Consider the following 26,599-nt stretch of genomic DNA (forward strand, 5'->3'; position numbering starts at 1 on the left):
GCATTGAAAAAAAAAACTGTCAAAATCTTCCTTATCATAAACAGATACTACAGGGATAGGAGGACCCCATACACTGTTAGAAAAAAAGAGGGATAAGACACACAAAATTCAACTTCCTCTAAATGGTGGCTGAAAATTTCCCAGCCAAAACCCCCCAAACCCTTAAATTTAAGTCACTTCAACTGAAGTAGTGCTAACTGCAGCTAAAACTGTGACACAAAATACCAATTTCATAATCTACTGTGACAAGAAAAAAAACAAGAAAAAGTTTTTTTGAAAATAAAGTACTGTGAAGAAACAACACAAACTTATTGCACATAAAAGCACTACTTCAAAAAACTAAAAATTTGCAATAGATGAAGAATCTGGAAAAAACCACAACTAATGAAAAGTGATGGTGAGGTATAAGTGGATAAAGGGAGTTGCAAGTGTCAGGTGGGTGTGGGATACTCCTTCTGATGGAGGGTTGATGCATGATGATCTACATGCAAAGATGCATTGTACCTCATTTGTTGTGCAAGGACACAGTGAACCACATTGGTTGGTTGGTTGATTTAGTGTTTTATAGCATAAAGCAGCTAGGCTATCTGTGCCAAACAACTGGTAAAAAGGTAAAAGTAAAGTAAATGTAGTAAAATTCATAAAAGGAAATGAAGGTAAAACAAAACAGAGTTTAAAAACATAAATAGCATAAAACCAATGTTGACATCTAGTCTACAACGTTAAGAGAGAAACTACACTAAGAGAAGTCGTAAAGTACTTTTTGTAGCATAAAGGTAATTATCATAACCTGCCAGGAGGATTAACAGGTAAGTACAAGAACCACCATCACTCACCTGAAGTTGGCCTTACCAGTCCTGGTTCCAGGTTATGCAACATTATGGACATTTTCAAAAAGTAAAGTAATAAAAGTTTTAAAAGACGTGGTGCAGAGTTTAATAATAACTCGCCAGCATGACTAACGGGTAGTTCAAACAGGTAGTTCAAACAGCAGCATTAGTCACCTGAAATTGGCCTTTCCACTCCTGGTTTTGAGTTATTTAATGACAAGACAGCCCAAGTCCAATATAAAGTTTTATTTGGAAAAGCTTGTCTTCACATTGCTCACTCCAAGTCGACTGCCAGTTGGCACGGAGCCAAGTCTTGAATACAGGCCCATAGTCCATGTATGGAATAGGTACAGCAGTAATAGTGCCAGAGCAGATAGATTTAGCTGCAGTATCTGCGAGCTTGTTCCTGCAAATACCAACGTGTCCCAGTATCCAGAAAAACTGGATAGAAGTAGATGTTAAAGAAAAATGTGCCAGTCGATTTTGAATATTGACAAGAACAGAGTGTGAACCAACGTGAAATGATTTCAGGGCCAGTAGAGAACTAAGCGAGTCAATATAAATAGTGCAGTTGGAATATTGCTTATCTTCTATGTGATCCAGAGCAAGAGAAATGGCATAGAGTTCAGCAGTGAAAGCAGAAGCTGTAGAAGGGATTCTGCACGCAACCACCGAGCCACAACAAACCATAGCAGTGCCCACAGCATCATCTGATTTTGAACCATCCGTATAAATAGGAATGGAAAGATTGTTTGAAAGATGTTCAGTAAATAAAAGACAGTACTTCCAATCAAGAGTATCTGGTTTTCTCAGATGACTTAAAGAAAGGTAACATTTGGGGACTGTAATAAGCCATAGTGGGATGGGCTGAAGAGTGGATACTGCAATGTTATCCAAGGACAGACCCAATTCATTCAACTGCACCTGGATATGAAGGCCAAAAGGAGCACTGGCAGATTGTCTGTTCTGAAAAAGTATGACCCACCAAGGAAGGAAAACACAACCCCAGGTTGATTGCTTTGATAAGCAACAAAGTTTCAAAGCATATAGTAAAGACAGTTGCAAACAGCAGAGATGCAAAGAAGGTCCTTGAGACTATGTATAAGCTCTGAACTGGGAAGGTGAGGAAAGCCCCAGTGCAGAGCTGAAGTCCTTGATAATGAATGGAGTCCAGCATCTTTAAGGCCAAGGGTCTGGCAGAGCCACAGACCAGTGATTTATAGTCGAGTTTCGATTGAATAAGAGCACAATATATCTTCAGCATAGAACATCGATCCACTCCCCAAGTGGTGGTAGAGAGGACACGGAGGATGTTCAGTGCTCTTGTTCATTTGACCTGTAGCTGCTTAATGTGTGGTATAAAGGTCAGCTTACAGTCAAAGATAAGCCCTAAAAAACTTGGTCTCAGGAACCATAGGCAGCGCAACTTCACCGATATGGAGTTAAGGATGAGGGTGAATACCCCGTTGGCAGCAAAAGTGCATGTAAACAGTTTTAAATAGAGAGAAATTAAAGATGTTTGCTGTGGTCCACTTCAGTAAATGATTGAGGGCAGTTTGTAGCTGCCGCTCAATATATCTCATGTTCAACAACTGACACGAGATGTGAAAGTCGTCAACATAGAGCCCATTTGCAACAGTGAGAGGGAATTGTTCAGTGATGGCATTAATCTTTATACTGAAAAGTGTAACACTCAAAACACAGCCCTGAGGGACTCCAAGTTCCTGTAGAAAAGAACAGGAAAGGGTCGAATTCACACAAGCTTGGAATCTCAAAAAATTTTCAATAAAAATGGGCAAATGGCCACATAACCCATATATATGGAGGTTTCGCAAAATGTCATACCTCCATGTTGTGTCATAAACCTTCTCAATGTCAAAGGATATTGATACAAGATGTTGTCATTTGAGAAAGGCTTCTCTGATTCAGGTTTCAAGGCAAATCAGGTGGTCCATGGTGGAGCGCTGTTGTCAGAACCCACACTGGGTGGGCGAGACGAGGTTATTTGATTCGAGGAACCAAAGAAGACGAGCATTAACCATCCTCTCTAAGGTCTTACAGAGACAACTAGACAAAGCAACTGGATGGTAGTTCGAAAGAATATTGGGATCCTTCCCAAACTTAGAGAAAGGTAGGACAATAGCCTGGCACCAGGCATCAGGAAAAACATTCTCCTGCCTGATCCAGTTAAAAACAATTAGAAGAATAACAAGAGAAGCAGGAGATAGATGGTGCAGCATGTCATAGTGTACATCATCTGGTCCAATCAATGTACTGCCAGACCGATGAAGGGCCAGTTTCAGTTCCACAAGTGTAAAGGGATGATTATAGTCATAGAGAGAATCAGCTTGAAAGGAAAGAGATGATTGCTCTGTCCAAGTCCTGATGGCTAAGAAGGTGGAGAAAGAAGCAGAAGTGCTAGATACCTGGCAAAAGCTTTCACCTAGAGTATCAGTGATGCTCCAGATATCAGCTACTTCCTGGCTATCAGAGAGTAAGATCGAGAAGGGGACAAAATTGTATTGCCCACTGACCTTTCGAATGTTGTAATGTGTCCCATATGACTTTGGAAATGGTGGTAGAAGATATGCCAGTTGTGAACTTTATCCAAGATTACTTCTGGCTTTGATGTCTTACCCACCAAACATGTGCATGGGCCCACTGGAAAGTGATGTGGTTTGAAAGTGTGGGATATCTACAGAAAGTATCCCAGGCCCATTTTTGAGCCTTCCGTGCCATGTGGTTGGCAGGATTCCACCAGGGATGAGGATATAGTAGAACACATGTCGAGGTTTTACAAATACAATGAGCAGCTGCTTGTATAATACATTCAGTTACTGCTGCCACACAGTCGTCTATTGATGGCTGAAAGACGATGGCTGGATCAAGTTCTGCGAAAGCAGTGAAAGTGGGCTAGTCTGCCTGATCGAGCTTCCAACAAGGCACACAGGTTGGGTGGCATCCACCATGGCCAGTCTCTCTCAAAATTATAAGAAAATGATCACTGCCTCATGGATTATTGTCAACCCTCCATGAAAAATAGGAGAATAATGAAGGGGAACAAACTAAGAGATCAATAGCAATAACGGACTAACTAGGTGAATGAAAATAGGTAGAAGAACCAGTATTGAAAAGAGAAAGGTTGTGATCAGAGAGCATATGCTCTAGAGAGCGACACCTCATTTCAATAACAGCACTTTCCCAGAGGGGATGATGTCCATTAAAGTCCCCCAGAATTAAAGAGGGAGATGGCAACTGTTCAATGAGAGCATCATGGTCTGATTGATCATATGTCTTTCCAGGTGACAGGCAGAGAGAACAAACAGTGATGGTACGACCAAAGGAAATAGAGATGGCTACGGCCTTCAAGGGTGTGTCAAGTGGCAATGACATGATAAACACATGCTGATCAACCTACAGTACCACTCCTCCATGCACTCATCCATCATACAACCTGTCATTTCTGTACAAAGAAAACTGCCAAAAGGTGACTGTATTGGCAAGTTTCAGAAATGTTTCCTGTAAGGAAAGACATACAGGATGGTAGGAAGCAATCAGTATTTTGATGTCATCCAGTTTACAACGTAAACCTTGACAGTTCCATTGTACTAAGGTGGTCGTTTTTAATGACATGTAGGCAAATTGGCTGGAGAACCCTTCTGTTTACAACCACATCTTTTTTCTTTATTGTCCTTATTCAAGAGAGGTCTATCGACCTCTGTGGATCCTGCCCTGGGTTGATTGGGCAGGTCTTTGTTGTTGGAAGGGGATTCCAGCGACTAAGGATGCAAATGAATTATTGTGTTGCAATTGGGGTGGGAGAAGAAGGTGTATTCAAAGAAATGCCTGTACCTGGAACCAAAGGATGTGGATCTTGGGGTTTGTTGGAATGTATGGAAGAGACAGAGATGAGTGTAGAAGTTGATTCATCAACTTTTTTAACCATGGATGTCAAAAGGCTTTTCATTTGTTTTGAGAACAATTCTCTTGGAGGCATAGAGAGATCTGTCTGCACTCCCACTGTAGTTGTGGAATGGAGTGCAGCAGCATACGTCCGAGATGAAGTGGTGGATAAGTAATGTTATGAAATGTTTTCAAACACTGGACCTCTTTTTCCTTCAATCATTTAGGTCAAAAATGAAAGTAGAATGGGTGAGAGCCATTGCAATTGACACAATGTGGGTCCATGCCACACTCATAGGCATCATGGTCCTTGCCACCACAACGAGCACATGTCAGGGAACCACGACATGACGTCTTTCAGTGACCGAACCTCTGACAATGGAAACATCGGAGGATTTGGAATGTACGGCCATACCCTGCAATTACGATAACCTGCCTTGATGGTGGCAGGTGCATGTGGTGATGTAAATGTCAGAACAAGGATACTGGTTGGCAATGTAACTCCATCTTTGCAAATGGAGATATGCCTCACTGCAGAAACTCCTTGAGTGGAGAAATCAGCAAGAATCTCTGACTTGGGGATGTTCTTCAAATCCCTCTCAACAATACCTCCTTGTGATGAATTCAAGTAGCATGAGATGTAACCTCAATAGGTATATCCCCAATTGCCTTTGAATTCAAGGAGTTCACTGTGTTCAGATGTGGATGTTTCCACCAACATGTCTCCAGATTCAAGCTTCTTTACTGACTTTGGAGAGCAAGCAAGTTCTTCCAGTCTCTTCTGAATAAAAGAGGGGACATTCGCCCTAAAGGTTTCTCTGAAAGAGAATGTAGGATAAGAAAGCGAGGTACAACAGGTGGTACAGATGTTGAAGATTGCTGCTCAGAAACTTCAAGACGTGGTCGTTTACCTATTGACCATATTTCACTATTTTATTTAAATTGTTGTGGGGGATCCATAAAAAAAAAAGGAAATTTCAGTGCCAACTGACTCCACCCACCATGAAGCCCTATGAGGGGATGCACTACAATATCAAGCAAGGACACTGCAGCAATGCTAGGGTTTTGTGAGCACTATTCCCAAACACCAGCATCAGATACAATGTCCACAACACCTATTGAGAACTTCCAACACTGGTACTTAGTCAACCCGAGTCCAATTGGATCAGCCGATTGACCCAAGGGGGTCCACCCCTAGGCTGCCTATCCACAGGAATTCAAGGCCAAAGTGGAGTGTTAGGGCAAACACTTGGGTGGATGTTTAGATTCCAGAGAAGGTAAACTGAAAGAACAGAACCTTTCTTGGGAGGTCCGTCACCACATACAGGAATCTACACCAATTATGGAGTAAGTAAGAGTTTCAAAGCTTAAGGCATTGAAAATACTTTGCATGTAGAGGGCAGCACTGAACAAAAATAGCTTTTATGTGGGAAGGTAAGGTACTATACTGGAAACCACATTTATCTTACAGAATGTATAATAGCCTACCACTTCCAAAATATTGGTTGTCTTGGAAAGATCTATTACAAGGGACTAATCTGATTATTTATAACATTGGTCAAAAACAAAATATTTATGAATATTAAGCAGCAATTACAGATACAGTTTTGTTCTTTTTAATATAATATCATATGCTTATTATTACATTATAGTCTTTAACTTGTACGTTACTATTTTCAACAACTTTATAATGCATCTTATTGTGTTCATGTAATTTTCATTGCAAAATATATCACTGTGAAATAGCATTGTTAATATTTTCTGAAAGTTGACACACAAGAGGAAAAAATATCTAAAGGTGGATCAAGAACAACTGGTATTAGCCACAGTAAAAAAGCAAAACATAGAAACATGACATTTTGGGTAGATAACAACAGCTATTATGCTATCACCTGAACTCAAAGGTGCTTTGAAGTTATACTTTAAATGCAAGATCAGTTCAACAATGTAAACTTACTCTGTGCAAAAAATGTGCAACTGAGGGGCAACTTTAGTTCAAAACACTGTTATTACTGTTTTTAGCTGTTACGTAATTTATACTCAATTTTCTTTGCTGTTATATTTACAAACAAATACACAATTTTGTCAAAAAAACTTTATATATATATATATATATATATATATATATTATTGGTATTACGCTTTGAAGATTACAAAAACAAGCTTCTTTAACCACAAAATATCTAACACTGCCACTATATTTTTCATGCTTGCAACATGACTTTACAGAACATTTATCTCAAAGAATAAACACATGTACATGTTAAGGAACAACTCATTTAAAAGATCAAAAGCCTTATCCACAATGTATTTTGTAACATTATGTGAAATTTGAAATGAAAACAGCTCTTTGAACAATGCTTCAGGGATCAACAGCATGTTTTGGATAGGCAAAAGAACTAATACTCTATCTGATATCACCCATTTGAGATTTCATCAGTTTGACCATGAAATAAGCTGTGGTCAAATCTATCATCAATATACCAGTAGCAAAATAAACTCTCAACAATGTTCATTTTATCTAGTTTTCAGCCTCCTGAATGCAATAAAATACAAAACTTTTCAAGGATACCTCCTCTTTCGAGTAACACTAGTAAATATTAAACCATACTTACAATGTGATACTTTAACCAATCATACCTACTTTCTGTTTGCTTTCCTTCTTTTTTCTTATTGACAAAATCTCACTCGTACTGAAAATGATGTATTCATGTAATTTGTACCACGTCTTGTTGACAACAATAAAGAACAAAAACTTCTTCACTTGATGATAGCCATAGGCACCATATATGTGCCAAAGTAAAAAAAATAAAAAATGGTACATAAATTTCACCATTTTCAGATTATGTCATATATACATCAATCATAATCATATATGATTAATAAATTATTTTACAGATTGCACTAATCACTGCTTCTGGCTATAAATTACAAAAAATACAATTTATAAACTAGTCAAACTTACTGGTGACCTAGGACCTGACCTTTCACAATGAAGTCACTTATTTTTCTCAAGGTATCTAAGAATATCCTTTGTCATGATCAGTTTATATCTAACAAATATTATTTCTTTCCAATAAGTATTTTCTTTTATTTATGTGGATTTTTGGAAAAAGGATTAACAAAAATATTCAATAAATAAGGATACAAGCCTTCAGAATATTTTGTCAGCACATATCATACCTACTAAACCTAAATGACTTTACTTGTCTTGGTGCAGAACAATAGTTAGTATCTTTAAAAGACAATCAAACAAGAAATCATTTTAGAAATGAAAAAAATATCTAAACTATACAGCTTTATCTAGAAATGAGGGTGCATATATGGTAAAAAATCTGATTTTTGTTTTATACAGCTAGTCCTTACCATCTTTTCCAATACACACTGGGAACAATAATGCCTACTTAATAGAAAGGATGCATTTTAATGGTTTGCAAAATTATAAATGCTAACCAAAAGATATCAATACTTTTAGAAATATTAACCAAACTTTGTTTTAAAACCTACTCTCTCATTTCATGCAAGGTATGATCTGCCTCTCCACAAAATATTAACCTTACTCCAGAGTGTTACTCTTCAAACCAGAATTAGGAATATCATCAACAGTGACTGTTATATTTCACACGAGTAAAAACAAAAAACATGTGATTATTGGGCAAAGAAACCAAACACATTAAGGAATATATCAGACAAAGATGTTATAACTTAGGAGTATGTATTAGTAAAGAAGTGCATCAACACTGCTAACAAAAACATCCTATAAAAATTATGCATGAACACCCATAAGCTGAAGAGAAGTGGTTAGCCAAAATTGCTGCTTGTTGTGTACCCTTTAATCCAGATTTACTTTGTTCAACTTCAAAAATGTCATCTTTCTTTGTAGATCAACTGTTGACTTTTCTATATCCCATAAAAGTGTAGGAAATGTTTCAAGTTAAAAAAAAAAAAAAGAATTTTGATGAGAGTATAAAAGAAATATGCAAGTTAAGAAATGACAGTGGACAGTAACTACTCTTTTAAGATAAATGTTTCACATGCAGTTTATCATAAATTATGTAGCAACAACTTTTGAAACTATGACCAGGTTCCTTCAAGCTTTGATAAAAGGGATGGCCGAGTAGACCTGCAGACAAAATCAAAAGAAGTTTTTCCAAAGGCTACCTTATTTGGTAAAACTGCTGTAAGAGAGCTGGTAAACAAATGAGACAGCTTATTGATGATGATTCTGAACCATACAGCAATTAATCACATGGATAAAAGATTATGTGAATACTGCTGAATTTAGTCATTGTAATGATTAACAATAAACTCCATGTTGTGGCCTGTCAAAACAATCAGAATACTACAACCAGACCAAGAATAATAATCCAAAACATAAACAGCTACAAAATGGTATCAAAGAACTCATAACAGATAACAAAAATTCAGGGTATGACACTGACACTTTACTCAAACAATTTATTTTTGAGATAGACAAGTGAAATTTAGTTAATGATTACCAAACTGGGCAATTAAGTAATTTTTCTTCAACTGGATATCAAATATAACAAGAGATCAATATACAAGTTATCTTTTTTTAAAATACCACTGAAAAAAATTTTTTCCCAAAAAATTCCTTAGCACCAAAGAATATGTATATATGTTGAATTTACAAGTTGTTTATCTCTGCTGTAGACTTTTCCTTGATGAAATATTTACAAGACTGTCCTCTGACATTTCACCTAATCACTGCTCGTTGACCATATACTCTTTGTTAGTGCCTTGAACAGCAGTTTTATATTTGGAATTATTTCATCAGCAGGAACCAATATTTCATTGTCAGTTCAAATCAGTTACTGCTAAAGTAGTACCTCAAGAAGGCATATTTATAGTTATATTTTAAAATATCAACTCTCTTATTATTATCTATACATCGTAATGGAAAAGGTATGTCCTTATAGTTCAATACTTAAGATGTGAAAACTGAAATGAAAATTATATTTGCTGATTTGATAACATTATAACAGTACTAGTAAATATCTGTTGAACTTAATATCACCGTGCAATGAAGACAATATGGGTCAAGTTAGGTGCAGTAAATACTGAAAGTAGGGCTTATAATCACAGACATAATTCCACTGTGTCCACAGATGATTTTCTTAAAATTTGTTTGAAATTATGTTGAAAAAATTCTGTTTAAAATTATAATTATTTATTTTAATTTTCCCCAAATAAAAGTCTATCATAAAAACATACAGATCTATTAAGTTCAGTGGCCATAAGGAAAATGGTTAACTCTATACGAGAACATCCAGAAGAAAGAACTTTCTTTCCAAAATCATGGAATTCAGTCTATCCCTGTGTTTAGCAAGGTGGAAAACAAAACCAAACATGTTGTAATGTACGTTGCCAGTTGTTTTTAACTATAGTATTTGTGTTTCTCACAAGTGTCAAAGAAGAATTTTGAAAATATTTGTAGCTTTCAACAGATATAATTTAAGATAGAGGCACTTTCATAAATGCAAATATTGTCTAAAAAAAAAAAACTATAAAAAATACCCAGTTCTGCTTTTTACAAAGTATTCAAAACTTCCTACTGTCTGCTACTGGTTAATATCACAGGAGCTCCAAACAACAACCTTCCCATGAAACCATAAACTACTTTACATATTTTACAGTGGTGTGAAAAGGGCAATTACTGTTCTGTCCAATAACATTTTATCTATAGCCATTTCTAAATCTATATTTCATTATTAATGATCAAACCACTTAATGCAACATCATAAAAGGGTAGCAACCAAGGTGTGAAAAAAAAAAAAACTAAGGCAAAAGAGAAATGGTTGAAAATCAAGAAATATATATGTATTCTCAAGATGTAATAGTTTTTAGTAAACTTAAATCTACTCTTTAGGATAATCAGAAAAAATTTTAAAAACAACAACAAAATTAATAGCTGCATTGTTTACAGGCGAGTCCTTGAGGATGTGCAGAAATAAATCTCTGAAATTGTTTTCACTTTTCCTTACAAACTGAAGTAATGAATTCTTTCTAAAAATATTTAAGTTGAAAACTGTTCAAATAGAACTATTAATATATGAGATTTTTGTTCCACTGATTTCCATTTTACGTTAACTTAAATCAGACAATGCATAAACATGTCAATTGCTTGAATGAAATTTAAGTTCTCCATACACTCCAAAATTTAGTCTTTTAAGTTTATTTTTTGTCAATGAAAATGTGGCATATAGCACCAGTTGTATATCATTTTTGGTTATATTTACTTTTCCATTTATTTTTAACTTTGTTTTTATTTTGTAGGCATAATAGAACTGCATGTAAGGATAAACAAACTTCAACAGGCACGTGAAATGAACTTGCAGTTTCATCCTGATTTTTAAGACTTTTAACTATCTTTTGTCACACAAAAGCAACTCAATTTTGCAACTACCTAAAATTAAAAACTAAGAAAATAAGTTATTTTGTACTGATTCACCCTCAAATCAACCCTTTCTTGTCAAAAGAAAAAATACACAACACATAACCCAAAAATACACAATGTTTTAATTTGAGGCATGTTCCTAAACTGTATGTTGCTGAACATGCTTCAGCAGAATATGGTGAAAAACACATTTCTGCTGCAAAAGTAATTTTGGAAAATGTAAAGGTTTTTTTAAAGCTTTAAAATTGATATATCAAAAGTCAAGGGTTTTCAATTTGTATACAAATTATTGTAAAGGAGCCCTCATTTTACAAGAGTTTAACCCTATATTATCTGCAGGGTCAAAGTATGCATGTTACAAATTTTTATAATTCCATTCTAAACTTATGTGATAGTTATCAATATATTTCAATACACTTGACTCAAAACTAGTTCTAACTTTAATTTTAATAATATTTAAATTTTAATATCTTAACTTCAATATGAAGAAAAAAATCTTAATCTTTACTTACGTATTCAACATGTAAGCATTCCAAACTGGCTATTTTAAACTTCCTTTCTAAACTTATATGATCTTCTGGATGTCAAACAACTTATAAATACATATTTTAGACATCAGAAAGCCAGAATATAAACAAATCTAGAATCTCCCATCTTTTACTTTACTTAGATATTAAAAATTAAAATGTCAAGGTGACATGGCATGCCACTCAAATATCAGATTTTCAAAAATGACAATTCTCTCTGATATTGCTGTTAGATTTGTACAGATAATCAAGAGAGTAGTTTTTCTTTACAAGAAATTAATAACCATATTATTTACAATTTTGCAAACAGATACATATTTAGGGTGTCTGAGCCTTCTTTTTTCTCAGAATTAAAAAGGAGTTAATATCAAAATATCAACTCTGTGATTTTTATTTGGTCTGTAAGTTATTATAAAAAGCCTTTGTTTTTCATTTTTCCCAATGCCAGCACAACTGGAGCCTACATCAACATGAGTACAGCTTCAGCCAGTAATTATAATTATTTCTAAATGAATAAAACAATATGAAATTTAAAATTGTCAGGCTAAATCTTTATGCCATGGCATTTTTTAAACACTAACAGTGTGTGTGTGTGTGTGTGTGTGTGTGTGTGTGTGTGTGTGCACTCTAGATTTTACAGATTTGTTTTCATCAAGGTTGTTGTTTCTAAAAATCTGTAGTGCATACATCTGTAGTTTCACATTTTTAGTAATAAAATGGAAAAAAAACTCTCCAATCAATAATAAAAAAACTTATTTCAGCCATGATTTACTATTGTAGCTCTTATATCCTTATTAAGAGTTTGTATTGCTTAAAACACCTGTAGCTCTTATACACTCATTAGTAGGTCAACTTTAACTGCTTGGAAATTATAATACTTGCAAGAAAAATGTTTTTTACATCGTTGATATTTAAGAGGCAGAAATGCAAATGTTGTTACCATTTAAGTTAATTTTCATATCAAGCACATTACTAAAAAAAAATAATATATGAAACTTTGAAATTGTTGTATTATAACCCATTGGAGTTACTAATGAGCTTCGAGGCTTTCTAAATGACTTCATTACTAAAATTACTAACTGTGTAGTTATATATCTATCTATCTATCTATCTATCTATCTATAAGTAATTTCAATTTATCAACAGTGCTAGTGAAATCTCATTGGTACTACTCACCCTAACTCCTTAAAATATCCTGTATAGCCCATTCTGAGTTTATCAAAACAGATTACTAACAACCTTTATAATATATAAAAATCTGTATAAAAATGTCACAAATTAATATAATTTTTATCAATAACTATTTAGTGTTTAGCCTAGTAGTCTTATGGCAGTCAACAGGAAGAAACCCAGGGAATGCTGTTGTATTACTCTCAGGTTTTGTATTGATTTGAATGTGTAATGCATTTAAGTACAACAGTTTAATACAAGATTTCCTCTCACTTTTCAACTATTTTAAAGGCAATTTTAACTAATATTTTCAAATTCATATTTTGATTATTACAAGACTTTAATGTAGTTAATGAAGAAAAAAGTTAATGTTTTATTTTGTACACAACTGCAAAGTTTTACTTGTAAACAGAACCAACTTGTCAATTTTTCCTGCCCATTCTATAGAATATCAATTTTTAAACCTACTACCCCTTCATCAAAAGGACTATTTTGTGCATATCTTTGTGGAATATTATTCTCCTGTCTAACTTTTACTTTCACTATGACAATGAATAAATAAACAGAAGAAACTAAGATGTATATATATAAACACACACACAGTGTTATTCTCCTGTCTAACTTTTACTTTCACTATGACAATGAATAAATAAACAGAAGAAACTAAGATGTATACACACACACACACACACACACATGGTAAAAAGAACAAGCTCGCTTGAATGTGAGAAATGCAGTCTTATATTTAATCCACCACATATTTTTCTCATTAATAAAAATGTTAAAATAATACTCTTTTCTAGGTGCTACATGATTCTAAAGACACAATAACATAATTAATGAATTTCAACCCACTTAAAATGTAAATGTCATATATGTACTTTATTTAACTATCTACTTGTCTATTTCAGTTTACTTTTTATTATTAAAAGTATATTTTGGTCATAATAAATATTAATTTTTTTCATATTAAATTGAAAATCACATAACCACTGTAAATATTACTATGTAAATCAGGCACAATGCATAAAATACAAAAGGTATGAAATACATACAAATGTTCTTGGACCACCTGTAAAATCAACAAATGTTAAACAATATTATGTAATTATGATCATTACAATCATGTGACTAAAACGTGTGCACAAATAAAAATAGTACTGTCATCTGCTTTTATTTTCAATGTTGAAACTCTCCAACTTCGGACTAACATGCTGGCAACGGCTTCTACCCATCTATGATTTATTACCTCTTGATATTCGATTTCTAATGTTGTTCTTCAGGAAATGCTGGAATGTTTTATACTTGGACTTAAGCAGGAATCTATTGGACTGTGTGTTACATCTGCTCTGCTAGAGTACTTAACTATTCACTTCTTTTCAGATTTACATAATTGTGAACCACAAAGTCTGGAGGCTATCAAAATTTAAACATGCATTAGAAATATTTAAACAGAAAAAGGGTAATTTATGTTAAATTAAGGACATCATATAGGGATTAAACTGTCATGTGAGACACACAAGTGAAGTCTGGGGATTTATTTAAATATTTCCTTTTGAAAATAAAGTATATATTAAAAGATAAATTACAAATTATAAGTTTACTGGTATACACTGATAAAAACAAGTTACAAATATAATAATAAAACATCATGACATGCACCCTTTTAGTTATCCATACTGAGAGAGTTAATAAAGTTATTTGATTAACAGTTATTGGGTTGTAATAAAAGGCTTCTGAGTCAGCATATTGCATGTAGCATTTTATTGAAAATAATGTTACAAAAAATTAAATAGTACATTAACTCATGAATCAAAATGCACAGGTGGTTCAACATTAGTCAATAAAAAGAGAACAGATCAAAAACTAACCTTTTGTTTCTTAGAGCTTGGTTGCAACTTCAGCAATGTACATTTGGAACCATTGCAGTTGAAGAAATAGTTTAGCAGAAACTGTAGGCATGAAAGCCACAAGTTTTGTATTTTCCTACCCAACTAGACAACTGTCATTATACATCTCTCAACCAATGAAAGCTTGATTTCTTTTGGAGCTGTGGAGCATTTGTTTTGTTTAAAATCACCAAAAGTGCAAGCTTGCTGAACTGAACCAGAACAGTCACAAGTCCCAGACACCCATATTAAACTTTTTTTTCAACGGATTTATATAATTCACAAGGATCACAAATTTAGGCCATAAAAAAAATTCTGGTAAAAACTTAAAAATCACATCCTTAGAAAATGACCATCCCTCCACATTCATACTTATGTACTAGCTGCCTATTCTTCAATTTTTTTCAGATATATAACAAATATATCTGATTCGGCATAAATCTTGTAAAATGTAATGTCAAAAACAAGGACAAGCTTAGAACTGAAAAACTATCCTAAATTCTTATTATAAATTATTTCAAAATCCATTAATATTCCATAAAGTCAATTAAACATTTAAGTTTTTTGTAAATGTCTCATTAGTTCATTAACTAAATTTTCAAATAAAACTGAAAGAATTTCAATTCAATTATCACATCATTCAAACATGTTTGCAATAAAGACTAAAACAGAAATACAATGTTAAAATCAGGTGAATATCAATTCTGACAGTTTACCTCACAACTTGCTATCATGTAAATAGTATAAATTACAATATACATTAACAGTATAAAACTCAATCCTAGGTCTAATAAAGTGACAAGTATATTTCTGACTTCTTTCATAAATCAGAGTATTTTTAAATACAGCAACAGCAGAAATGTCAAAAATTTATGATGCACATAGGTTTTACCTTTCTCTTTTTTTATGCTATACAAGTTCCATTACTTGTATCTCATGAATGTGATTGACAGCACTACTACCATCATGAAAACTACCACATTTCAAATAAATATCTTTAGGAGTGCATCAATCATGAATAACAATTAAGGTTTTAACGTTTACAATGGTAAAATGGTGCAATTTCACATTATAAAAGAACATAGTAAAGAAACTTTTGCATAGCAGGAGAAAAAAAAGTTAAGTTCATAATAAACACTTAATACTTCCATTCTTATGTTACACTTATGAAAAATATATTTCATATGAGTCTTACGACTTGGAAATTGAAAAGATAACTAACCCAAAGAACTAATTGAAGCTCATTACTAAATCACATATTAGCGTGGTATACGCACTGGACAGCTTTACTATTAATACTATTCATGATGTGCTAAAAACACTCGGGTTCAAGAAGTCTTGATAAAACTGAAATAGAACCCTTATAACCCAAGTGCTTTCAAAAGGTCCACCTTTCCAAAGCACTCAGATTATAAGGGTTTTTATTTCAGTTTTACTATTAATGCTATATGCTAATAATGGTAATACTTAATATTACTAATGCTATCACAGTATCAATGAGCTTACAGACACTACAAGTTGTGCAATAGTACTTATCTCGATCACTACGACAAAAAATAATAAATGATCACACGATAGCTTCACAACTACGCTTTTTCCTACTTTGTAAATATTCTACGAAACTTGATTTTTTTCCCCGAAAACAAATTAGGCTTAACAGTAAGCCTAACGATGCATTCGATGAACTTTACGTACCAATACTAAGGTTAACAGTCGTCTTAACAGAAAATTTTATGACTATGCTTAAGAGTCACAAAAAAACATTGAATACCAGCCTTACCTGGTGATACAGTTTTTTCCAGAATTGTTATAAGATTCATTTTATGCTTGTTGCAAAGTTATTACTCTTAAAGAAATATTATACAATAAGTGAAAATTTTCTATAAATCAAAATCAGTACTATCCATCAAACCCTCACGCTTCTCAATACCAGCGAAGAATATACATGCGGGTGCGTTAAGGCTAGCTGCGCATTAGTGTTTGGCCTTCTAAATATCTGGATATTATGGGTGATTCATATGGCCAAAAGGTATCTTTGAGAAGGTACTGAAATTGTACATCTAACAAACACAAATAGTATACATAATTTATATGATGCATGCCTGCATTTATTTTTCACTAAAAATAGAATGTCAAATAACGTTCAATTTTATTTCTAAAAGATAAGATCTGTTTGGATCCTTCAGCTTAATCAAATTCGTCCCCCCGCTAGTACAGCTGTAAGTCTATGGATTTATAATACTAAAATCAGGGGGTTCGGTTCCCCGCCGTGGACTCACCAGATAACCCGATGTGGCTTTGATATACGAAAACACATACTTACATTAATGAAAGTCATTAGAAATATTTTAAAGTTGCGCGATTTATATACTGAAAATTCAACTATTAGCAATTCCTGATGTTGTAGTTTCTTATTAACCTTTGTTTTGGCAGAAAGACTTACACATTCAACATACCTTTCACTTCAATTGTGAAAATATGTAACTCTGATTCCAGACCAGAATACCATACAGTGTGATATTCAGGTTTATTATTTTCTAACAGGCGAGCATCAAGATCCGCAATAAGCATCAGATATAAGAAACGTTTTTCTAATGGGAAATGAAACACAACAGCAAAGAGAATAATACTCAAAAAATTCATCTAAACAAGAAACAATTTTCTTTCTCATACACAACACTGGAACTTCTGAGAGCTCACTAAAACTGGCCGGCTTAAATTTTGTTGACTAACTGCTCTAACTATTGAGCAAATACAAAGATGAGACTTTTTTAAGTTACCTAAGACTAAATAATTATGTCTACACTAAAAAAAAAAGACCTTCTACATATTTAGTCTTAGTATAATATACCATAATCACAAATCATTTTCTCCAGTGATTCTTTTATTACTCGTCCAATGGAAATTTAGGCTTTAGCTTTTAACGTCCCTCCTCTCGGATATGTTCTACAAGGCCCTATCCGAGAGGAGGGACGTTCTCGGATATGTTCTACAACGCTCGGCATGGCCTAGCGCGTAAGGCGTGCGACTCGTAATCCGAGGGACGCGGACCCGCGTCGCGCTAAACATGCTCGCCCTCCCAGCCGTGGGGGCGTTATAATGTGACGGTCAATCCCACTATTCGTTGGTAAAAGAGTAGCCCAAGAGTTGGCGGTGGGTGGTGATGACTAGCTGCCTTCACTCTAGTCTTACACTGCTAAATTAGGGACGGCTAGCACAGATAGCCCTCGAGTAGCTTTGTGCGAAATTCCAAAACAAACAAACAATATGTTCTACAAATCAGTAAAATGTTGACTCAGTTTCTTTGTTTAGAATTAAACACAAAGCTACACAATGAGCTATCTGTGCTTTACCCATCACGGGTTTCGAAACCAGGTTTTTCGCTGTGCGAGTCCGTAGATGTACTGCTGCGCCACTGGGGATACTGTGTTGACTGAGAATGCAAAACCAAGTAAGTATAAAAACAGTATATAAACATACTATGTGTTTGTTTTTTACATCCTTGTTCTTTTCTATTTGTACAGTCTACACATAACATCTGGGTAAGGAAGGTTGTTCTGTTTCTTTTTCTCTAGTTACCTATTGTTCTGTGTCATTCGCTTCGAGCAGCACGTTTCCCCAGGGGAAAAATATGTGCAAGGGGTCCGTGGCTAAATCTGATGTTAAGGATTTAAGTAGTTCATGTTTCATTTATTGAGTGTTAAACATGATCTTCAGATATACATTCTGAAACAAAAAATATCGTGTTAGGCGTACCATGTGGTTAAGTTCTGTAATTTCAGAGCTTTATTTCTGGCATAGGTAATTGTCCATTAAAACTCATTAAGTGTGTTTTTTACAGTATTTATTTTAAATACAAGTTGCTTATTTTAACTGTACGCTTCTATTATGTTGTATTTCTTATTTCTCAATAATTCAGTAACTCAGTTAGTCAAAGAATATAGATTTATTTCATGGTAGATATGTTGTTGAATCTCCTGTTATTAACTGAATATTTCTTGTCACACTTTGAAGAAATCAATTTTACCTGTATATAAGTAAACAAAATCTATGAGGCCCTGATCACAATATATCGTATTGCAGAGTATCTGTATTTCATTTCATATGCACTTACTTAAAATATTGTATATCTAATTTTAAAAGGCTTTGGAGGAATGAAAGTTGCATTTTCTTTCACGAAAAGAGCTCATGAGCATGGTTGATTGTTGGTCCCTAAATCGAAAATATCATCTAAAGAGAGATTTTTAGATGTAGGAGAAATTCTTTCCTGAACATAAGATTTATGTAGATACAATGAAACTCTATGAATTCTTTTTTATTCAGACAAACAACTTAAAAAGGAGAGACGCTGACGACTGTGCACTCTGATTGGTTAAGCAAATTCGTTTTTTGAAGTTTGACCTCAGAGTGAGGGAAGTATATACAACATACCTGCGAGTCATTACAGTAATATGGCATTTGTAAGTCTGATATTTAATGAGACAGTCTATATCGAAATCCCAGACCTTTAATACCCATAACAATCCCATTTGAACTCTGGTCAAGATATTAACTGGGGAAGACTAGAGGTGAAGTTAGCAGGCATCATGCACCAACAGGAAATATCTTATTTACAGGTGAGATGGTGAGCACCAAGTAGGAGGACAATTATTGACGGGATAGTTGTGAGATTCTCTATGCTTGTAGGTTCCCTTCTAAGGCGACCATAGATTAGAGAAAAATTGTCAAAAGAAACTCGTCATTTTGCTGCCCTAAATAAAGAATTTATACTTATCCCGTAGTTGCGATTCCTGAAAATGCTTAGCAATTTGTACCAGCACTGTTGAAGATATTTAAGCTAGATATTGATTGGAGGTTTAAAGTGAAAACGTTTTGCCCACAGACACTATTACGTATTATAATTTATTTTGAACGAGTCTCCGATTTATTATGTTACTTATGTTATGTATTAATATTTCAAATAACCGGAAACTTGAATTTGAAGTTAATTAAATGTTAGTATGCATTAAATTTATGATACTTTCGAAGAAGATTTATACACACATTTCTTTTATAAAACAAAAAAAATTAATAAACAAAAAATAATACTCTTTGTAATAATGGTTATTCAAATGATGGCTTTTATACGAGAGTTTTACAAACTTACAAACAACACTAAGTCTTATATCTAATCTAGAATGGAATATTTTGTCGAAGATCCAAACCCCCTCGAGCAAACTAATACTGAGTTGATATTGTCACACTTCGTTTGAATTAACTAGCCTGAATATCCTCACACCCTTACAATCTGACTTTTCCAGCGAATATACTTAATGTCCTCGTAGAAATCCTAACGTCCGAAGTTAATTCACTTAAGTTGAACGGTTTGTAATGTTCGCAATCTCGAAAATTTTCTGGTCCAGTTCTATATTTTTCGGATTAATAGGCGTTAATCACAATGATAGCTTCCGGGGCCTATAGCACACTGACTGTAGCTGACTAGTAATAATAATACTCTTCTGTCTCTCGCTAACTACTTTTTATACGAATCACGTGAGACTCTAGAACGTTTATTAAAGTTTGCATGGCAACGTTACTGTCAATCACTAATTTTGCATACACACCTAGTACAGGCCCGGCATGGCCAGGTGGATAAAACACTGGACTCGTAATCCGAAGGTCGCGAATTCGAATCCCCATCACACCAAACATGCTCGTCATTTCAGCCATGGGGGTGTTATAATGTGACGATTAATCCCATTATTCGTTGATAAAAGAGTAGTCCAAGAGTTGGCGGTGAGTGGTTTTGACTAGCTGCCTTCCCTCTGGTCTTACACTGCTAAATTAGGGACGGCTAGCGCAGATAGCCCTCGAGTAGTTTTGCGTGAAATTCAAAACAAAACAAACCACATAGTACATTGTTGATTCTTACCCTAAATAATTTTCTACAAATTTAGAGAACAGGTGGAGTTGGTACAATACGCAGTCAGTAATATACGTCACATGCAAAAAAGAAACTATACAGAAACAAGCGTAGGCACTAAAATAAATATACAACGGTAAATCTGTTACATCACGAACCTAGGGAGTGATGCAAAACAAATCTCATCCACAACTGGCAAGAGCACAACTAAAGAAGATTTAGACCATATCCTAAAACATTTGAGGAAGGAATATATTTTATCCAGACCATGTCACCTTACACCTGATCTTGAATATGGACAGTCCAGCCTGAATGTTATCAAACACTTTAGCAAAGTCTCACTTTGGAACTACATTATAGTCATTTCTAAATTGTGCTGACAGTCTGATTCAGTAGGAAATTAACTAATTTAACTTGCCAAGTGTGAAGCTCAGAACAAGAACACCACTGAGGGTTTGGCCTCTTGCGCAAATGATCTATATTATTTGCATAGTAAAGTTCGCATGCTATTGGTTTTCTCAGATTGAGAAGATATATTAATGGATAAGTTCTGAGGGACTTCCTGGTGAATCAGTGAAACACATTGGTAAGATATATTCTCACTTTAATAGAGACAGTTTCTATGTGATAAAGTACAATGTAGTAGCTTCAAACTAATCACAAAAGATGAAAAAGTTTGCAACAACAGCTGCCATAGCTGTATTACAGACATGCTATCCTACCCGCCTACATTAATCATTTCAAGCACAAGACATACAAAGACATACCAACCAACCACAGCTTTTGGTGCTGTATTTGAATACTCTTGTATCCAGTAAAAAGACAAAACTATTCCATTTCTCCCATAATTTATATTTTGCAGCCAATGCTGATGATGCCTACCCCCAGACGTAGTTATGGAAGAAATGATCAAAGCATTTACATGGTAGAGGAAATGATGGATAACTATAAAATGAATTGCTCATACTTCGCCATCCAACAATTTTAAAAGGGTTATCATCTTTCACCAATAGCTAAGACGATCAGAATTATCAAAAACAAACAGTAAATACTATCGCTACAGCTCCATACAACTAATAAACCCTATGAGGGGTCTGCTCACTGATATGGGGGAGCTCATCAGTTTGTTTGTTTTTGAATTTCGCACAAAGCTACTCGAGGGCTATCTGTGCTAGCCGTCCCTAATTTAGCAGTGTAAGACAAAAGGGAAGGCAGCTAGTCATCACCACCCGCCGCCAACTCTTGAGCTACCCTTTTACCAACGAATAGTGGAATTGACCGTAACATTATAACGTCCCCAAGGCTGAAAGGGCGAGCATGTTTGGCGCGATGGGGATGCGAACCCGCGACCCTCAGATTACGAGTCGCACGCCTTAAAACGCTTGGCCATGTCGGGCCCACTCATCAGTTAATTTTCACTGAAAAGTTTGGTTTCCAACCTAGCTCTCTTAGCGCTTGTAAAACTTTGTACATATATGTGAAACCACTAATATAGCCAGTAGATGATGACTTCATTCTGACAAATACTGATAAGTTAAAAGTAAATGGAATGGTAAATCCCTCACCATGCCTAGATAACATTGCTCGTAAAATGAAGGTACTTATCATCAACTTCACCTGCAGCTTTGGCACCCTTGGATGCGATATTATGTAGCCTATTAGTCTGCTTTGCCTATGCAACTGGTGACCTGATGATCTATAGGAGAGTTATTGATTGCCTGCAAGGTTGAGCTCATCAACATTGGAGTGCTTGATTTTATCTGGGAAAGGATGTCAGGGTAACCCTATGCACAAAATGAGTATTCCTTGGTTTACTGTAGGTGAAGTCTAGTTCCATGTAAAGCAACCTAATTACAGGCCCCAAACATGAAATTAACTGTTTCGTGTCCAATAAACAAGTAGCATTAACTAAAGGAGTCATCTCTCAGGAATTGTTATCGGAATGGTAAACAAAGTGGAAGTAATTAAGGCAGTCAGTTGTCTCGACTAAATCATGTCTAAGGATAAATGTGTGACTGTCAGCATATCCGGGGTAATTGATTGATGCCTGAGCCATCAATCCAGATACAGTGCGTCAACAGCTACTCAGTAACATGTTGGTTGAATATGCGTGTGATCCTACCACATAGGTACAAGTGACATATATATACTTAAACAACCACCCTGCAGACTTCTCTGAAACTCTAGGCATGTAGCCAGAGCGGAAATACAACAAATGTTGAAGGACAGAACCATGCTTTTTTCGAAAGGGCTTGGTCACCTTCAGTCATGATTGTCAGAAAGAAAGAAAGTGTGATTACGTTCTGTGTTTATTTTAATTACGTAGATATGGTATTTCGCGTTGGTGACAGGCAAGAACACATGGATTTTTTTTATTGGAAGGTTCTTATTGGTTCAACACTTTAGATCTGGGATTCAAATACTGGCAAATCAAACTGGATAAAAAGAGCAGATCTTATACTCTTGATGACGAGAAACCCACTTGAAATAAAAATGTATCTCAAAACGTCTGGTTTAAGTTTTAACACTTTTATTGATAAGGAGAGAGCAACGTTTCGACTTTCCTAGGTCATCTTCAGGTTAAGAAATAGAGAGTTTGAAAGTGACCGTTGCCGGACATGTGTCTTAGGGACAAAAGTAAAAACGGGTACGGGATTGTAAGGGGCGTAGCAGGTAGATGCTAGGTTATTGATTAGTATAGGAATAAAGGTGTTCCTTTATATTGGTTTAATTTTGGTTTTAGTTGCTGTTCTGAGATACAGATCTTAGACTGTTGTCAACAGAAGAGATGAATTGCATTAGTTTCACGTAATGTTGTTTTACCTCTTCAGTTTGTCCGCTGCTTTTAAAAATAAGGAAGGAAGAAATGTTAACAACATTTTAGTTTAGGAATACATTCAAACCTGTGGCTGAAAACGTGAAAATGATATTTTAGCAGATGAGAAGGAAAACTTGAAACTGAAACAAGGAAAATATGTGCCCATGTACCATTAAGTGTAATGTTATCTTAAAAACCTCAAACTCTAGTTGTAACTCTAGTATAATGCACAAATCCTCAAGGAAAGAAGTTATGACCAGAAAGAGTGCATGAAATCAGAAAAAGTGTCAAATTTATGCCCCACAATAATTCCTCTTATTACCAACAAACAAAGACTTCTAATTTTCTTCAGAGATAAATGTAACAAAGATGAACAACTAGCACCAATTCTGCACTCCTTGCTCTCTATCTTTTCTAAAAAATTAAAATTTGCTGGTCACAAAGAGCACATGTCTTGGAGTCAATTCAATAAGAGAATAATACCAAAATTCTACAACATGCTGATTAGAATGAAAATAATAAATAAGTCAGATATTATTGTAATGGGCATGTACTATAGAATTATGCTTTTGAAACAACTTTCATAGCTGCCAATGTTGCAAAAACTCAAACTTTCAGTTATACTGGAAATCATTAGTGCAGCAGTATCCCCCGTCATGTGTGTGCCTAATTTTTTATGTACTATAAAAATGTGCTTTTAAAGTAACTTCCATAGCTGTGGGCAGAAAAATGTACAAGAGAACTATCTAACTATCCATTAGAACACAGGGGCACTGAGACTTTATCAACGTTAAACACTGTTCTTTTCATATTTAATTTGTATAAATATTTCATATTCGCATTTTAATTGAAAAAAAGACTTGGATGACTAGTAGCGAGTAGATTAACATATTTGTTCTGAAGAGCTATGCGGATGATTGGTATTTTAGTCGCATTAGATTTGATCAATCAAGTAAGAGAACCCTTTTATGTGTACTCAAGATACGATTTCAGAAAGCTAAAGGCCTGAAAGTTCCTCAAAACAAATACATCCTACTAAAATTGTTACCACCAATACCTACAACACCAGACATTACTGTGTAAGTCTCAAAAGAAACATCCTGCCTTTTTGAGGTTTTGGATGGGCTATCGAGGATGACAAGTTAACTCCTATGCCGTCCATTCAATCAGCATGGCTATAACAGATGACAAAGGCAATTTTACATAGCTACAACAATGGCTGCAGAAAAAATCTTCATGTGTCAAGAATAAGATCACTTTTACCTTTGATGTTGATTCTAGGAAAATGTGGGAAAACACTGCTATATGAAGTACACTCCAATGTTTCAAGTAGTTATAACCGTGTATCAGACTCTGATGACAGATACCAGTGAAAGGAAGTTAAAATAGCAGTTATATGACCAGACCTTCAGCAAATGATCGTCTTCGTTTCGTGAATACTTGAAATAAGCTCAGTATTTGTGCTCCATTAATAACACATTTACTTATCTGAAGGAATATTTTAGATACAATAACAAAGAGTAGTGTAGTCACTGCTGGTTTTGTGACTATTAATTTATATTATGCCCAACTTAGCAAGATGACTACATTGCCAACAAACGTGCGAGAACCAGAATAATGTACTTATGATGCTACCAATTAGGCAGAAATAGTTCACTTTCTATTTTAGATGTTGTATTATATTATGTGGTATATATTATATACATTATTAAATTTCACTTCTTAAATATTCACTGTGTGCCTAATAAATCCAGCCTGTGCTGAAGAATTAATATTTGAATACGTATAAACATTATGTTGTTACATACTGAGACGATGTCCCTGAATATATTTGGTAAATGTGAGCAATATAAACTTTTTTTTTATTTTTACTACCTTCTTGTTTTGCGGATGGGGTTAGAATTTTCCTAAACCATTATGAATGTCGATATGTTTTACTTCTCTGCGAAATATATTCATGAGGCTAGTTAATCCAATACCACTAGTGCACTTGTTGCTTACCAAATCTATTTCCTCGATAATTACGTTCATAAGTCTCAAAATTTTAAAGAATTTATGCTGCAATTCAGGCTACTAATTTCATTACCGTCCAAACATTCTACCTGTATGTAGGACAAGAGCAGATAGACTGACTAATCTAACTTATTACAGATATATTTTGGTTGTTATTAGTTACTGTTAGTTCCATGGGAAGGTAGCAAATGTTAGGTGATAGATAAAAGTGCATTTTTCCGATGATAGAGACATGTGGTTTGGAGGCCATTTACAAATTTCAGGTAGCTTGTTGTGGACATTGTGAATCTAGGTATACATGTGTGTTGGTGTGTTTTTTCGTATAGCTACATCGAGCTATCTGCTGAGTCCATCGAGGGGAACCGAGCCCCTGATTTCTAGGTATACATATATATGATTTTTGAGCCTCAGAATTTTAGATCACTTTGCGTCTATTAAACTCTTCTTGCACTCTGGGTAATACTGTATGGTGTTTAATTGTCTTTTAGTTACCACAGTGAAACTATATTTACATAGGATTTGGAGAATATGTAGTATTGATACTATTAACTAATCATTTCAAAAATTCAGCAAATAAACTCTTTAATATGCTATAAATAAACATAAAACAAAATCTTTCATTCAATTCACCACTTTCTATTAATAGTCTAGGGAGATTCCACCCCTTGCTGATAACCTTGAATAAACGCAAACTGTAAAAATAAAAAAAAGACAAGGCTCCCTTTTACCGGTGGACAGTATATTATACACCTTGTCCGCTAATTAATTTAGAATAATAAATTATTAGCATCAATGCTACACAGGGGTGTAGATCCTGCGGGATGGAGGGTATACATCCCCCCTTTCATTTTAGGTGGGGGTATGGTGCATACAATCATCCCCCTACAGTTTGGTCTGTTGAATTGTTTTATTGTATCACAGGCCTACAAATTGTGTCTTTGTTCTTGTGATTCTCGTGTTCTTATCAATCGAATTACATAATTAGGCCTGGATGTATGCTTTTTCAGTAGCCAAAATGTACATCTTTTATATAGGCGTGCTTCTAAGCTTTTTGATCTAAGCGATAGTTCATAAGTATCAATCAGTAGGCCTAAGTATACATGCAAGTATCGTGGCAACAAGATTACTC

At 34.6% G+C, this 26,599-nt stretch overlaps 1 protein-coding gene across 7 annotated transcripts in view; it reads right to left on the bottom strand.

Annotated features, from left to right (window-relative positions):
- LOC143222143 (importin subunit beta-1-like) overlaps positions 1-16,722 on the bottom strand; it is an 81,139-nt gene extending 64,417 nt beyond the window's left edge. For 2 of the 7 annotated variants that reach the window (XM_076448181.1, XM_076448179.1), the window contains exon 1: positions 16,518-16,717. In XM_076448181.1, coding sequence (XP_076304296.1) covers positions 16,518-16,557 — 40 coding nt within the window. In that variant the 5' untranslated portion in view covers positions 16,558-16,717. Of the gene's footprint in view, positions 1-7,377; positions 7,431-14,719; positions 14,899-15,959; positions 16,458-16,517 lie in introns of those variants that run through there. The other 5 variants (XM_076448182.1, XM_076448180.1, XM_076448186.1 and 2 more) reach the window with 5 other exon arrangements.
- Between the last annotated feature and the right edge of the window lie 9,877 nt (positions 16,723-26,599).

This window comes from Tachypleus tridentatus, chromosome 8 (assembly GCF_004210375.1).
Source record: "Tachypleus tridentatus isolate NWPU-2018 chromosome 8, ASM421037v1, whole genome shotgun sequence".
Classification (NCBI taxonomy): Eukaryota; Metazoa; Arthropoda; class Merostomata; order Xiphosura; family Limulidae; genus Tachypleus; species Tachypleus tridentatus.